The following is a 17,470-nucleotide window of genomic DNA, read 5'->3' as shown; positions in this document are numbered from 1 at the left end:
TTAGTGGCGTCGTTGTGTGTGAAATGTACCAACGACCGCTAACGATCAAAATTACTCACCTAATCGTTGATCGTTGACACGTCGTTCTAATCCCAAATATCGGTGCTGTTGCAGGACGCAGGTTGTTCGCCGTTCCTGAGGCAGCACAAATCGCTACGTGTGACACCCCAAGTACGAGGAACAACACCTTACATGCGTCCTGCCGGCAATGAGGTGGGCGGCACTTTCTTTCAGCTGCTCTCCGCCCCTCCGCTTCTATTGGACGGCTGCCGTGTGACGTCTCTGTGATGCCGCACGAACCGCCCCCTTGTAAAGGGGGCGGTTCGCCGGCCACAGCAACGTTACTAGGCAGGTAAGTCCGCGTGACGGGTCCTAGCGATGTTGTGTGGCACGGGCAGCGATTTGCCGGTGACACACAACCGACGGGGGTAGGTGCTTTCACCAGCGACATCGCTAGCGATGTCGCTGCGTGTAAAGCAGCCTTTAATGTTCCAACGTATAAAGATACCTCTTCCATGGCTTCTATAAACTATGACACCAACAAAAGGGCCCCAAAACACGGCATGATACCCCAGCAGTGAATTCTTAAACAGTAAACTGTGCACACACACACACACACACACACAAACACACAGTATGATGACCCCATAGTACCCCTCTCCTCCCACAAAGTAGGATACCCCCACAGTGATACCAGCACAGTATGATGGCCCCAATTCAACCATCCATCCCGTATAATGATCCCCACAAAGTTTTTCACACAATATGGAAGCCCCAACACAACTCTCCACATTTTATAATGGCCGGCTCACAGTATAATGGCCCCACTGGCGCTCCAAATAGTATAATGGTCATCACATAGCCCTGCAAATAGTATAATGGACCCCAGACAGCCCTGCAAACTGGCCCATATCTAGCCTTAAAAACTGTATAAGAGCCCACACATAGCCCTGCAAGCTACAGTGCTGCTCACCATTATTGGCACCCCTTTATTTTTTTCATAGATTGTACAATAGCTTCAGAAATAAATGGAAATGTACCAAAGTTACATACTTAGGGCTTTATAATTAATAATCCAAAGTAATACAACAATAAAACATTGTTTGTCAAGAATCCAAATAAACAGCATGTGAAGCAATAAAGGCAGCCCTAATTAAGACCTGGTTGTACTCCCTTTGGCATTGATGACGGCTTCCCAACTTTTCTTGTAGCCATCTATAAGCTTCTCGCACTTCTCCGCTGGTATTTTCTCCCACTCTCCCTTTCCAGTTTGTTCAAGCTATTGAATGATTGTGGGGTTCGTTTTCTCAATGGCAGATTTCATCTCACTCAAAAGATTGTCTATGGGATTTAGGTCAGGGCTCATTGTTGGCAATTTTAAAATAGTTCATATTTTCTTTTTCAATCATTTCTGTGTACTTTTTGATGTGTATTTTGGGTCATTGTCTTGCTTGAAGACCCATGATCTTCAACTCAAACTAAGTTTTCTTACACTGGGTAGGACATTTTGTTCTAAAATTGATGATAATTCTCTGATTTCATGATTCCTGTGATACAGGCAAGTCCTCCAGTACCAGACGCAGCAAAAAAACTCTGCAGCATTATGGATCCTCCACCATGCTTAACTGTTGGTAGGGTGTTCTTTTCCTTATAAGCTTCATTATGTCATCTGTATACAAACTTGCTTTGCATTGCAAAAAAAGTCTATTTTTCTTTCATCTGTCCACAGAAGATTTTCCCAGAAGGATTGTGGTTTGTCAAGGTACTCTTTAGCAAAGATCAGTCATTGCTTTTTATGTCTTTTCTTCAGCAATGGTTTGTTCCTTTGTTTTTTTGTCATTGAATCTCTGCTCGTTTTAGTGTACGGTGTATGATACTTTATGATACTTGTTGACACCATGACCTCAGACTGTTCCAGGTTGGCCTACAGGTCTTTCAATGTTTAATATGGTATTTTTTACACTATTCACACCAACCTTTGAAGACATCTCTCGTCAATTTTCCTCTTTCCCCTTCGTCCGGGGAGGTTCTTGATGGTCCCATGTTTGGCAAACTTCTTAATAACATTGTGCACTTTTGAAACTGGGATACCAATGTCTGTGGAGATGGCCTTATACCCTTTGGAAGTCTTGTGTTTGCTAATAATAGCAGTTCTGATGTCCTCAGACACCTCCTTTGTCTTCACCATTGTGACAAAGGAAAAGGGCCTACCATGTGGCTTTTTAAAACTCTAAAGTCAACATTCATTGGCTAATTCATGTCCCATGGTCACCGACAATTTATTTATCAATTCTCCTTTGTGATTTACCACAGGAGAGTCAAAATATTTTTCCATATTAATTTATTGTAAAGGGACCAATACCAGGGTCACAGCAAGGCTTATGTTTTTCTATTTTTTCCTCCATTGTTTTTTTATTTTAAATTATTATTTATCATTTGCTCTTTTGTATTTAACACGAGCATTCTATACAAAAATGCTGTTTCACTTCATTCATTTTTTCAGGAGTTATTCCACATTATGTGCCTAAACTTCATGGGTGCCAATAACGATGAATGGGACTATATATGGGCTACCACATAGTGCCGTAAAACTGTTTAAGGGCCCACACATAACATTGCACAATGAATAATTCCCCCAACATAGCCTTTCAAACAGTATAATGACCCCCACACAACCCTGCAAATTGTTTAATGGCCCCACAAGCCCTTCAAACAGTGTAAAGGCTCTCGTATTGCCCTCCAAGCATTATAATGTCACCCACCACCACAAAGTCCTCCAAACAATAAAATGGTACACACCTCCACATAGCCCTCCAAATAGTATAATGGACTCCACATTGCTTCCAAACTAAGAGGTACTTTACACGTTGCGACATCTCTAGCAATTGCTAGCGATGTCCAGCGCGACAGCCTTTGCCCCCGTCGCACATGCGATATGTGGTGATTGCTGCCGTAGCAAACATTATCGCTACGGCAGCTTCACACGAACATACCTGCTCGGCGACGTCGCTGTGACCTCCGAACAATCCCTCCTTCAAGGGGGAGGTGCGTTCGGCGTCACAGTGACGTCACTAAGCGGCTGTCCAATAGAAGCGGAGGGGCGGAAATGAGCAGGATGTAACATCCCACCCACCTCCTTCCTTCCGCATTGCCGTCGGAACGCAGTTAAGGAGATGTTTGTCGCTCCTGCGGGTTTACACACAGCGATATGTGGAGCTGCAGGAATGACAAACAACATCGTACCTGCAGCAGTAACGATATTATAGAAATGAACGACGTTACACAGATCAGCGATATTGTACGCTTCTGCGCTTGTTCATCGTCGCACCTAGGATTTACACATTGCGATGTCGCTACCGGCGCCGGATGTGTGTCACTAACGACATGACCCCGACGATATATTGGTAGCGATGTTGCAACGTGTAAAGCCCCCCTAAGGGCCCATGTGTCGCCCTGGGCAAGCCAGGGGACACAGGTCACACACCACCACACCCCACACTCCAGGTAGGCACATCACAGCTAACCACAAATCCTTGTTGCCTTCCTCCAGAGTCTGATGATGCACACCAGGGGGTGGGCCAGGCGGTTGGCTCCGCCCACCGAGTAGCTCACAACTCTGGAGGCAGGAAGAAACCAGGCAGTTTAGCCCAGGGCGAGGTTGTGTCAACAAGTGAAGCCCAGGCAGGGCTAGAGTAAACAACAAAGAAGTGAAAGTGAAGGAAAGAAAAGTGGAAAAGGAGGAAAGCAAGAAGTGGAGTGACAAAAGAGAAAGACAGCCTGAAGGGTCCAGCTTTGTGAGGGCCAGAACAGCAAGGTCAGCAACGGCGGTGACTGTCTGGAGGGGGACCGTTTGGAAGTTCCTGGAAGGACCCCTTTGGCTGTGTGCCCGGTGGTCTGGAGCAGTGTTCCGAAGGACAGTCAGCACCAGGGCAGGGGCCTCTCGGACCCCGGCAAGGCTAGGAGTCGCCAGATTTGCCAAATCCGTCAGTGACGGGGACGCAGATCCCCCAACAACCAAGTCCCGATTGAAGGCAACAGCCCAACCCGTATTGGAGAGACACCGCCACCGCCACGGCACAAGTTTCTCAGGGCCAGCGCCTGCGGGCAAAGTGTAGAGCTCCTCCGGCCCAGATTGCAGCCGGGGAGCGGGTAACCGGAGGGAATCCACCGCTACCATCAGTCAACACAGGTGCAAGGAAGAGGGACATCACCGTCACCTACCGGGAGTGCAGGTGCAGCCGTCTGTGGGACCGTCCTACCAGCCGTTGGTTTACCGTACAAACTGTGTCCGTGTGTCAGGCTGAGTGAGTACCATAGTGCCGCAAAGCACAGCGCTGCCCCCGCGTCCCTGCGCCCTCCAGGCCCTACACTTCACATCTCATCACCGGGCCCCGGGATCACCAGCCCCTACCCACGGAGGGGCAACACAACACCTGGCTGCTCCGCATCACCATCCCCGGGACCCCCATACTGAGCAGCGGTGGTGCAATCACCACAACCGTGGGTGGCGTCACGAACTATAACAATCCCCATACCCAACAAATACCCCCTTTCACTCACGGGCGAGGAGTGTCGCTCGAGACACCCCGGGATCCGGCCCACCGCTCGAGCCACCAGGAGCAGCTGCCGGACCCGAGCAGAAGGGGTGAGCGCGGTGTGCTGACACCCTCCTCCCCGCCCGCGACAACTTGGCGTCACGAACAGGATCTTACCGCTCTGCCGTCAGGTAGAGGTGCGCCTTGTTACCGCCGGAGGCATCCGGCAGAAAAATTTCAGAAGCCGCCATCTTTGGCGCGAAAAGTTCCCGCTCGAGCGTCTTCTCGAGCAGTAGAGGCGCGAAGGCCAAAACCCCGCCCCGAGAGAGGAGGGGCCGGAAAGAGCTAAGGGGGACGCGATGGCGGCTGGACGCATGTAGCTGCGGCTATAAAGCAGGGACGCCAGGACTCTGCAGCAATACTGGGTTCCTGGAAGGCACGATTGCCAAGATGTACAACCCAACTCCCAACGAGGTGGAGGAGCTGCTTACAACTGCCCCGAGGTACGGAGGGGGAATGGATGTAGCAGAACCGACTGGTGACCCACGTCCCTATGTCCTACCAGGACCGGCCGCTGCGGCTGAGGGGCCCGGCCTAGTCTCGGCCTATGCATCACCCTTGCCGCTACTTATGAGGCGCCTTAATGTCAGCTCGCCTAATCTGCTGCTCCGTGCTACCGCAGAAGGGGCTGAAGTGCTGGATGTGGGAGGCCAGGAGGCTGCGACAGCTGGCGGCAACCCGCCTGACGCAGAAGCACGAGATGACGACTCCGGCCCTAGTCCCGGGTCTGCTGCTGAGTTTGAAGAGGCAAGTGAGCGTTCCCGCTATGTGTGGGACCCCGTGGTTGTCCATACCCCGCGTACCGGTGGAAATGGGTATCGGGTGCCCCTGTCACCGCAGGCATGTCAGTGCATGTTTGATGTGCCGGTGGCAGAGGATGGGTCCGCCTCAGCAGAAAAGTACGAGTAGGGCAGCGGGTGCCCGTAGCAGCAGTCCCCGTTGGGACCACCAGTGAGTTCAAGTTTGTTTAAAAGTTGAAATGATAAGTGAAATTACCGAAGAATTCACCTGATTTGATGTTGATTTGCAACCGGCAGGAGCCGGCACCGTTGTCCCCGTGGGGACCGTTTAAAGTTTATTTGCATGGGAACTATCCATGGACAAGCCCGTGAACTTGCAGGGCACCACAAACGTTAAGTGGCTTGTAAATATGTTGGGTACCGTTACCGTTTCCGCTATACCGCCTCCGGAGAGGCAGGTTGGAGGGAGGGCCCTGAGCAGAGCAGGCCAGGGCCCAGCCACCAAAGGAACCGGTGGCCACCCTCTGGAGGGGAGGACAGATCCCGCTCGGGTAACTTGTGCTGGACTGTGGGTCAAGGGGTGCTGCCTGGGTTTTAGGGGCAGCATCAGGGCCAGGTTGCTTAGGTGGGAGAGAGCGGAAACCGTGACCGTATACCGTTGCAACGTTTAAGTAAATGTGCCTCCCGTCTTGGGAAGAGTTTTGATTAAAAATGTATTTATGTTTTGCTTAACCCTGTTATCCCCTTTTTACAGAAAAATAAAACCGGTGTAGGACGGCAGCCCGCGGACGGTCTGCATTTTGCTAAGGGGGAATGTGTCGCCCTGGGCAAGCCAGGGGACACAGGTCACACACCACCACACCCCACACTCCAGGTAGGCACATCACAGCTAACCACAAATCCTTGTTGCCTTCCTCCAGAGTCTGATGATGCACACCAGGGGGTGGGCCAGGCGGTTGGCTCCGCCCACCGAGGAGCTCACAACTCTGGAGGCAGGAAGAAACCAGGCAGTTTAGCCCAGGGCGAGGTTGTGTCAACAAGTGAAGCCCAGGCAGGGCTAGAGTAAACAACAAAGAAGTGAAAGTGAAGGAAAGAAAAGTGGAAAAGGAGGAAAGCAAGAAGTGGAGTGACAAAAGAGAAAGACAGCCTGAAGGGTCCAGCTTTGTGAGGGCCAGAACAGCAAGGTCAGCAGCGGCGGTGACTGTCTGGAGGGGGACCGTTTGGAAGTTCCTGGAAGGACCCCGTTGGCTGTGTGCCCGGTGGTCTGGAGCAGTGTTCCGAAGGACAGTCAGCACCAGGGCAGGGGCCTCTCGGACCCCGGCAAGGCTAGGAGTCGCCAGATTTGCCAAATCCGTCAGTGACGGGGACGCAGATTCCCCAACAACCAAGTCCCGATTGAAGGCAACAGCCCAACCCGTATTGGAGAGACACCGCCACCGCCACGGCACAAGTTTCTCAGGGCCAGCGCCTGCGGGCAAAGTGCAGAGCTCCTCCGGCCCAGATTGCAGCCGGGGAGCGGGTAACCGGAGGGAATCCACCGCTACCATCAGTCAACACAGGTGCAAGGAAGAGGGACATCACCGTCACCTACCGGGAGTGCAGGTGCAGCCGTCTGTGGGACCGGCCTACCAGCCGTTGGTTTACCGTACAAACTGTGTCCGTGTGTCAGGCTGAGTGAGTACCATAGTGCCGCAAGGCACAGCGCTGCCCCCGCGTCCCTGCGCCCTCCAGGGCCTACACTTCACATCTCATCACCGGGCCCCGGGATCACCAGCCCCTACCCACGGAGGGGCAACACAACACCTGGCTGCTCCGCATCACCATCCCCGGGACCCCCATACTGAGCAGCGGTGGTGCAATCACCACAACCGTGGGTGGCGTCACGAACTATAACAATCCCCATACCCAACAAATACCCCCTTTCACTCACAGGCGAGGAGTGTCGCTCGAGACACCCCGGGATCCGGTTCACCGCTCGAGCCACCAGGAGCAGCTGCCGGACCCGAGCAGAAGGGGTGAGCGCGGTGTGCTGACACCCTCCTCCCCGCCCGCGACACCCACACATATGCAAATTGTAAAATGTCTCACACATAGCCCTGCAAACCTATTTAAGGGCCCACTCATAGCACTGAACACTATATATCGGCCTCCACATAGCATTGCAGACTGCTCCGGTTTTTGCAGAGTGTCTTCTGTAGCTCTGCAGCGCAGGACCAATGTAGTGACGTCATTGTGTCCACACCACTGAGATATCAGAGCTTAGACACACAGGGAGAATGATAGAAGATGGAGAGTCAGCTGACGGTTTCCTCTCCCATCATTGCTTTCAACAGTATTGACATCCGGGGTGCCGATGTAGCTGAAAGGGCAATGCTGTGAAGGGGGGCCCAATGCCGTTGCTGCAATTAGTCCCCTTGACTCACGGGCCCCATAGAGGCTGTGTGGTTTGCCGTTATTAGTGGTACGCGACCTGTTGGAGGCTGCATGGTCGGCCATTAGCGTATTGTACATTTACTACTCCATACATTTAAACTTATCTAGTCATTGTATTTTGCAGGTGAACCCTTCGATAATTTGATGATTATAAATGCTGCGGTATCTAATATAATCGTTTCCATCTTACTGAGTAATCGATTTGATTATGAAAATCCAACACTTCTGAGGCTGCTAAAGATCATTAATGAAAATACCCGATTAATTGGAACCCCGATGGCCATGGTGAGCAGCTGAACTCCATGTTGTATTTAAAGGGATTTCTTAGGAAATAACATTGACGGACATTTCAACGAGAGACATCTTTATATACATACTCAGCTTCGGTGCAATTCAATGTAGAAATTAAACATATCCTCAGACAGTAAATTGTCCCTTTTGGAAAAACAGATCGTGCATGCTAAAATCCAACATGCCCAATCCTTCTTTCTCCAACATCTGTGCTTGGTAGCGAGTTAGAAACCACCTAAACATATGAGTAAATTAGTTGGATGACAATGCATTTAGCTTTAGCTGGTATTACTCTAATGTTTATGGACATCTTTAGGATCCATTTCTTTATGCATCAGCAACAAAAAAATGCTCATTGGAGCTTTGTATCCACTTGTCGTGGGGTGCTTCTCTGATATCACACAATCAACAGAGCCAGAGATCAGTGAGCAATCCAAAGAACATTTATTCCAAGCAAAATCAGAAGGTTCTTAAAAATAAACCATCACACAGAGGTTAAAATAGTCCAGTAATGGCATAAACGTCCCGATGATGAGTCACAATCCTTCAGCAGTCCTTTTCCAAGCAAATGGGGGTTTCTCAACGGCCCTCTGGGGTGTTGCCTGTAGCTGCAGCTTCTCCCCCAGAGGATCAATCTTCTTCCTTGTCTCTTGTACTTCCCAGCCAGACTGACCAATCTGTCAGGTAAACAGGGAGTTTAGGTTGATCCCAGGCCCCCCTCCCCAAGACTTAGAAACAAAAGCCTGGCAGGGGGTGATTAACCTAACTTAACAGGACAATAAGCACAGAATGGACAGAGCACCACACCCAAAATACGAACCCACACAAAACCACACACAACCTCCCCCCGTATTCAACCATCACACCTCTTAAAAGGGATTTACTGGGATTCCCATATAGAAAGCCACAGGGGACACTGAAACCTGACCTAATATTATTAGCCTATTTTATTGATGATTAATCACGCTTAATTCAAACAAGAGATTACGATGCCTATTCTCAGTATTGGTGAGGTTTAAACAGTCTTACCTCCATTAGTCATACTTTTTATCACCAGTGGCGTAAAGGCCACGTCTCACTAAGGAACATCGCTAGCAACATCGCTGCTGAGGCACGACTTTTGTGACGTAGCAGCGATGTTGCTAGCGATGTTGCTGTGTGTGACATCCAGCAACAACCTGGCCCCTGCTGTGAGGTCGCTGGTTGTTGCTGAATGTCCTGGACCATTTTTTAGTTGTTGCTGTCCCGCTGTGAAGCACACATCGCTGTGTGTGACAGCGACAGAGCAACAACTAAATGTGCAGGCAGCAGGAGCCGGCTTCTGCGGACGCTGGTAACCAATGTAAATATCGGGTAACCAAGAAGCCCTTTCCTTGGTTACCCGATATTTACCTTCGTTACCAGCATCCGCTGCTCTCGCGCTGTCAGTGCCGGCTCCCTGCTCCCTGCACACATAGCCAGATTACACATCGGGTAATTAACCCGATGTGTACTCTGGCTAGGAGTGCAGAAAGCCAGCGCTAAGCGGTGTGTGCTGGTAACCAAGATAAATATGGGGTTGGTTACCCGATATTTACCTTAGTTACCAAGCGCAGCATCGCTTCCACGCGTCGCTGCTGGCTGGGGGCTGGTCACTGGTTGTTGGTGAGATCTGCCTGTTTGACAGCTCACCAGCAACTCGTGTAGCAATGCTCCAGTGATCCCTGCCAGGTCAGGTTGCTGGTGGGATCGCTGGAGCGTCGCTTAGTGTGACGGTACCTTAACTAAAGTTTTATGGGTCCCTGTGCAAAATTTGTAACTACCCCCCTTTTCCCTGTATGTTGGTCAGCACAGTGGCTCTGTGGTTAGCACAGCAGTCTTGCAAGGTTTGGAGTTCAAATCCCAATAAGGACAACATCTGCAAGTAGGTTGTATGTTCTCCCCATGCTAGCGTGGGTTTCCTCCCACATTCCAAAGACTTAGGGAATTTAGATTGTGAGCCAGAATAAGGACTGTGGTACTGATGTATGATATAGCACTATATAAGTGGATAAATATTATTATTGTAGCATTTTAAAACCTATAATGCCATGTGTGTTGCCCACCTCCCCCATTGTGTAGTGTACCCTATCCTGTACCAATATGCCCCATCCTGGGCTCCTTCCTGATATACAATGAAGATCAAAAGGGTAACAATGTTTTGACCTTCTGACTTCCAGGCCCCATATCTCACCATCCTCTGCAGCTTTGAGCTTGAGACTACGATTATTTTATAGACAATCATCTTGATTATCTCATACATAAATTTGACTTCCAACTATTTAGCATGTGATTAGTTATGCAGATTCTTGTCATCTCACTGCATTGTTACTGTTTTGTTCCTAAAAAATTAAATTCTAATTTTTGTTATTTTGTTAGTATTTTGTAATTACATCTTTGGCTTTCAACACTGCTTGAATACTTCTGGGCTCTCAATTAGATTCTTGCATGTCTTGACCAAAGTTGGTGCATACTGATCAACTCACTTGGATATATTTAAGGGCTCCGCCACACATCCGTGAAAACCACGTCCGTGTAAAACGGGCCGTTTTTCGGGTCCGTTTTCCGTTTTTTATGTCCGTTTTTATGGTATGTGTGGCCTGCGTGTGTATCCCGTATGCTAGCCGTATGTGCGTGTGGAATGTCCGTGTGTGCGTGAGTGAAATAACTGACATGTGTATGTGTTGTCCGTGTGAAATGTACGTGTGTGATGCAAAATGTCGTTACTACATGTCGGAAGACAGAGTAGCGAGAAGAGAATGAACTCGGGTGAACTTCACCCGACTTCATATTCATGCTGCGGCTCTGTCTGTGTGCCGTGTACTGATTAGCGGTCACCTGTGAAGGATTCACCGGTGACCGCTAATCCCCCGAGTGACTGAAGTGTCCCCCCCTCTCTCATACTCACCGTTCCCCGATCACCGGCGCTGCACGGCGTTCACACTGCTTCGGCGGCTTTTTCTAATTTGAAAAAGCCGGCCGCCCATTAATCAATCTCGTATTCCCTGCTTTCCCCGCCCACCGGCGCCTGTGATTGGTTGCAGTCACACACGCCCACCACGCTGAGTGACAGCTGTCTAACTGTACCCAATCACAGCAGCCGGTGGGCGTGTCTATACTGTGCAGTGAAATAAATAAATAAATAATTTAAAAAAACGGCGTGCGGTTCCCCCCATTTTAAAACCAGCCAGATAAAGCCATACGGCTGAAGGCTGGTATTCTCAGGATGGGGAGCTCCACGTTATGGGGAGCCCCCCACCCTAACAATATCAGTCAGCAGCCTCCCAGAATTGCCGCATACATTATATGCGACAGTTCTGGGGCTGTACCCGGCTCTTCCCGATTTACCCTGGTGCGTTGGCAAATCGGGGTAATAAGGAGTTATTGGCAGCCCATAGCTGCCAATAAGTCCTAGATTAATCATGTCAGGCGTCTATGAGACACCTTCCATGATTAATCTGTAAGTGACAGTAAAAAAACACACACACCTGAAAAAATCCTTTATTAGAAATAAAAAACACAAACAAATTCCCTCATTACCAATTTATTAACCCCGACAAACCCTCCATGTCCGGCGTAATCCACGGACTCCAGCGTCGCATCCAGCTCTGCTGCATGGAGGTGACCGGAGCTGCAGAAGACACCGCCGCTCCGGTCACCTCCACGCAGCTAATGAGATGAGTAGCGCGATCAGCTGCTGTCACTGAGGTTACCCGCGGCCGTGTCTCCAGTATACACGGAAACGGACCAAACACGCACGTGTTTCACGGATGTGTGTTTCAAGCCTAAAGCTGTTTCTTCAACTCTACCCACAAGTATTGGATTGGGTTAAGGTCTGAGGACTGTGGGGGCCAATCTAGCACCTCTTTTTCACTGTCATTCAGCCATCTTGATGTATGCTTTGGGTTGTTGTTCTGCTGGAGCACTATGTCCATCTTGGTATACTGTATATGTACCTCATCCTGGTAAATTATATGTCCCACATTCTGGTATATATCTTCCCTATTATGGTATATCTGTCCTCCATCCTGGTATATGTGTCCCTGTTCTTTAACCCATCAAAAAAATAAACAATTCTTCTCATCTTCCCCTGATCCAACGCGACTCCGCATCATCTTCTGTAGCAGTGCAGGAGTCAGAAGCTGACTTCAACGTGCAAGCAATGATCAGTGCATGATGTCAGTGCAATGCACAGCCAGTGACTTGCACGCCAAAGTCACATGCTGGCTTCTCATTGGCCAGCAGCATGTATTATGGTACAGCGACCCAACAGGTCAATGCGCCGCAATGCATTTTAGCTGAATATCCGTTCTACGACCTCCCTTCATACATGGGCCCGGTTCTGTTCACACCCTCTGTGACGAAAATTATTTCAGTCATGGGTAGCACCTATTCAATATCTTGCATATATGACAAATGGTGTTTGAACAATTACATTTTTAATTTCCAGGACTATTCATCTATTCTTCATTCATTGTAGCTGTACAACGCATTTCCATCTGTGATGCGCTGGTGTTCCAGAGTGCAAAGAACAGTGGCCAGGAATGTCGAGGAAATGCACGTGTTCATTCGAGAGACCTTCACCAACCAGAAGAAAGAACTGGACATAAATGACCAAAGGAATCTTATTGATTCATTCCTGGTGAAACAAAAGGAGGTATTAGATGATGTACCGATACATTTGTGGCAAAGCTGAGTTTGATATCTAGCACAACCAATTATCATGTTTCTTCCCCATTTTACCTTCTTAACACACTCGAACACTAGACACTCTCGAACAATGGGCCGAGGCAAACAGAATGGTGTTTAAGAGGGACAAATGCAATGTCCTATATCTGGGTTAAAGAAATGTAAAAAGCATATATAGTATGGGAGGAATAGAACTAGGTGATAGCACCGGGGAAAAGGACTTAGGCATAATAGTAGATCCCAGATTCCATTTGAGCCAACAGTGCGGAGCTGCAGCTAAAAAGGCCAACAAAATTCTGGGATGTATCAAGACAAGTATTGAATCTAGATCAAGAGAGGCCATTACTCTGCCCTGGTCAGACCCCACCTGGCATACTGTGTACAGTTCTGGGCACCCCAATTCAAGAAAGACATCGATATATTGGAGCAAGTCCAGAGAAGAGCAACCAAGATGGTAGAAGGTCTACAAACCATGTCAGATGAAGACCGGCAAAAAGAACTAGGGATGTTTAGTTTGCAAAAGGGAAGGCTGAGAGGAGACTTAATAGCGGTCTACAATTATCTGAAAGGAAGTCACAGTGCAGAGGGAACCACCCTATTCTCATTAGCACAAGGAAGTACAAGAAGCAATGGGATGAAACTAAATGGAAGGAGATTCAGATTAGACATTAGGAAAAACTTTCTGGCAGTGAGGGCAGTCAGAGAGTAGAACAGGCGACCACGGGAGGTAGTGAGGGCAGTCAGAGAGTGGAACAGGTGACCACGGGAGGTTGTGAGGGCAGTCAGAGAGTGGAACATGCAACCATGGGAGGTAGTGATCTCTCCATCAATATAAATCTTCAAGTGGAAACTGGATAAACATATAGCTGGTGTTACGGGGGGCTGTCTGATAATAACCGAAAGGAGTATCAGACAGTCAGGGTCCACCGTGCAAAGACTTTGCTGCAGACTATGGCAGAGTGCAATACCTCTGTTAACTCACAGAAGGATATAATAAGAAAGTAAAGCAATTCCTCCCTTACTTGGAGGGTGTGTGGAATGATCCCTGCCAACAATCACAGAGACAAAGGCAATGTGTGCGAAATGGCACCTACCTAGGTCCGCTCTTCTAGTGGTGCAAAAGAGACGAACAGCAGCGTAAGCCGCACAAAGCTCCTACCTGCGTTCGCTCCACTAGTGTGCGAGGACACGAACCACTAGATATGGCACCTGCCTAGGTCCGCTCTTCTAGTGGTGCAAAAGAGACGAACAGCAGCGTAAGCCGCACAAAGCTCCTACCTCTGTTCGCTCCCCTAGTGTGCGAGGATACGAACAACTGCCAGACGCAGTATAAGGAACGTTACCCTAGCGGCAACGTCCACCTACGAGTACAATCACAAGGCCCAGCCAGACCATGTGCCTCAGGCACCTGCCTATGTCCGCTCCCCTAAGAGGTAAGGATACGGACAGCAGCCGAAGCTGTAAGGTATAAGAACGCTACCCTGCCGGTAGCGCTCACCTAGCATAGACAGAGGAATGCCTAGAGGAACGCGCACAGAGCGTCTACTCATATGCATGAACCAAGAGGACTGAGCACCATGCGGCGTGTGTCAGGGTCTTATATAGACTCTGTGCCTCATCCAAGATGGAGGACACCAGAGCCAATCCGCTTCCAGAACGACAGGAGTGACGTCATGCTGGCCTATCACCGAGCAAGACGTCACAAGCACATGACCAGCGACCAATCGGCATAGAAGGTGTCAGAGACATGTGACCTCGTGTCAGCGATGATGTCACCCGCACATGTGCAATGGCTCCAAGATTGGACTTAGTCTCCGGCGCTCGCACATGTGCAGTAGCAAGAAATCTGGACTTAGTCTCCAGCGCTCGCACATGTGCAGTAGCAAGAAATCTGGACTTAGTCTCCAGCGCTCGCACATGTGCAGTAGCAAGAAATCTGGACATAGTCTCCAGTGCTCGCAGCAACCGTAACAGCTGGGATGATTTAGGAAAACCTGCAATTGCAGGGGGTTGGACCCGATGGCCCTATAGGTCCCAAATCTACCATTCTACGATCTATGAAATATATTTAGATTTTGGTTTGGAGCTTGGTTAGAATCCTCCTTTGAAATGTCTATTGTTTTCATCCTGAAAAATAGAGATGCATGACATTTTTTTTTCATGTCAACAATGAACACCTCAGTAGATTGAGGGTTCACAGAGAAATGTACTGTTCACGTTCATTAGCTCAATTTTGATACACAATATAGCTTATACTTTACATAATTGTAAGAGCTTTTTTATTTTTATTTTATTACTTGGACTCATAACATACTGAACTGAAGATTAAGCTATGAACATTCAAAAAATATATACAGCTATTCTTACATTTTAAAGGCAAATACACCAGCTTCATTAGGTCTAAGACATCAATTTAACCTATAAGAGACATGTCTAGTTTTATTTTTTTTCTGCTTACTTTTCAACAGTCACAACTTTTTTATTTTACCATCGACACAGCCATATGCAGGTTTGTCCTGAGTTGTGGTTTTGAATTATTGAACTTTTATTTGTTAATTAATGTATTATTTATTATTATTATTATTATTATTATTATTATATTAATGTATGTATTAATTAAAATTATTGTATCCATTTTTTTCTGCTAGTAGATAGTAGCTATCCTTTTCTGAGGGTCATACTCAGCTTGGAAGGTGGACACTTAAATAATGAGCCATAGTGTTCGTGTTCACAATCTCAAACACCTTCTTCCTGGGAAGCTCAAGTTACAGTTCGGGTACAGAAGCTGTAAAAAAAAAGCACATTATTGAAAAAACATTCTGATTATACTTACAGGTCCCGCGACGCGTCCTGTAGACTCTGTCTCACGGCCGCTTCTGCTTCTATGTCCGATCATTGCTGTGCCCCCCGGTAACCACCAGTGACTAAAGGACGTTCCATGACATCATAACCATGTGACCAGTCTGGTGTGAATGTTGTACAAACATTGGCTTATAGACTGGTCACATGGCTATAACGTCATCGAAGGTCCTGTTAACTGAACTTTGACTGTCACTGTGCGAGTGTCGCATCGAATCACCCAGTACCGACTGGTCACATGGTTATAACGTCATCGGAGGTCCTGTTAACTGAACTTTGACTGTCACTGTGCGAGTGTCGCATCGAATCACCCAGTACCGACTGGTCACATGGTTATAACGTCATCGGAGGTCCTGTTAACTGAACTTTGACTGTCACTGTGCGAGTGTTGAATTGAATCACCCAGTACGGCTGCACACTCTCCTGGCAGGAGCAGTTGGGCTGCATGTATTTCCATGCAGCTGAGGCGCTCTTGTCCGGAGAGTGTCAGTCTGTGCGGGGTGATGGCAATGTGAGACATGTCAGTAGTTTATAGAATAAAGGAACAATTTACATTTTACTAAAAAAATATACCTATAAAGAGAAAAATCAGAAAACCCCCCATCTGCCTGGCTTTATCTTGGCTGGCAATCAAAATACAGGGAAGCCCTTTTTTTTTTTCTTTTTTCATTATTTAAAAAATAATTTTAAAAAATTCTTGGGTTCCTGCTGTATTTTGATCGCCAGTCAGGTAAAACCAGGCAGCTGGGAGCTGGGATTCTCCACAGCCCGCAGCCACCCCTGGAAAAGCCACATTGTTTCTTAGCACCATTTCCAGGTGCTTTACCCAGCTCGTCCACTGGCTCTGTTGGCAGTGGCATGCTGGGTAATAAAGGGTTAATACCAGCTTTGTATTCTCAGATGGTACTAAGCCCGAAATTCATGGTGTCACACCAAATTAGACATGGCCACCAAGAAATTCTAGTAAACAGTAAAAAGAAAAACACAACACATAGAATTTTTTTTTTTATTAGAGATAAAACAAAAAAAAATGTAGAGACTCCCTCGTTATTATAAAAACTCCTTAGCCCGACGTAGTCCACAGGTAGAGCATTGTCACTTCTGCTTCATCACTCTGTACAGAGCGAGAAGCAGGCTGACAGGGAAAGTATGATTCCACTTGCGCCTTCCATTGCATCACCCGGCATGGCCTGACTCTCTCACGACAGGAGCGCCTCAGCTGCATGGAAATACATGCAGCCAACTGCTCCTGTCAGGAGAGTGTGCACCATGTCGGGTGACGTGAAGCGACACTCGCACGGTGACAGTCAAAGTTCAGTTAACAGAACCTTTGATGACGTCATAATCATGTCACCAGTCTGTAAGCCAATGTCTGTACAACATTCACACCAGACTAATCCAATGGCTATGACGTCATGGAAGGTTCTTTAGTTACTGGTGGTTACCCGAGGGCACAGCAAAGATCGGACGCGGAAGCAGAAGCAGCTGGGCGACAGAGTCTGCAGGACGCGTCGCGGGGACCTGTAAGTATAATGACAATGTTTATTATTAACTATACTCAATATTTTACAGCCCCCCGCCCCATCCCATAACTGTAAAGCCCGAGTTCGGTGTTCGGACGCAAGTTCGCGTTATCTTAGAACCCGAACTCGATCTTTACAAAACGTTCGGGCTAGGCTCCCGATCCCGAACATCAGGGGGTTTGCCCATCACTAGCCACAAGCTGCTTTGTGATGTATGAGAATTGTCACTGCCTAAAGATCTAAATAATATATTTTTTCTTTACTTGCCAATATAGAGGGGTCAATGGGGGAAAAAGGCTGGAAAATAAAAGTTAGAGAAATT

At 48.2% G+C, this 17,470-nt stretch overlaps 1 protein-coding gene across 1 annotated transcript in view; it reads left to right on the top strand.

Annotated features, from left to right (window-relative positions):
* LOC142296999 (cytochrome P450 2K1-like) overlaps positions 1-17,470 on the top strand; it is a 72,047-nt gene that overhangs the window by 26,169 nt on the left and 28,408 nt on the right. The window contains exons 5-6 of the mRNA XM_075341205.1: positions 7,893-8,053; positions 12,558-12,734. Of these exons, the coding sequence (XP_075197320.1) occupies positions 7,893-8,053; positions 12,558-12,734 (338 nt within the window). The remainder of the gene's footprint in view (positions 1-7,892; positions 8,054-12,557; positions 12,735-17,470) is intronic.

The sequence above is a fragment of the Anomaloglossus baeobatrachus genome, chromosome 3, assembly GCF_048569485.1.
Source record: "Anomaloglossus baeobatrachus isolate aAnoBae1 chromosome 3, aAnoBae1.hap1, whole genome shotgun sequence".
Classification (NCBI taxonomy): Eukaryota; Metazoa; Chordata; class Amphibia; order Anura; family Aromobatidae; genus Anomaloglossus; species Anomaloglossus baeobatrachus.
Note: the sequence above shows the minus strand (reverse complement) of the source record. Positions and strands in the feature narration are given on the sequence as shown.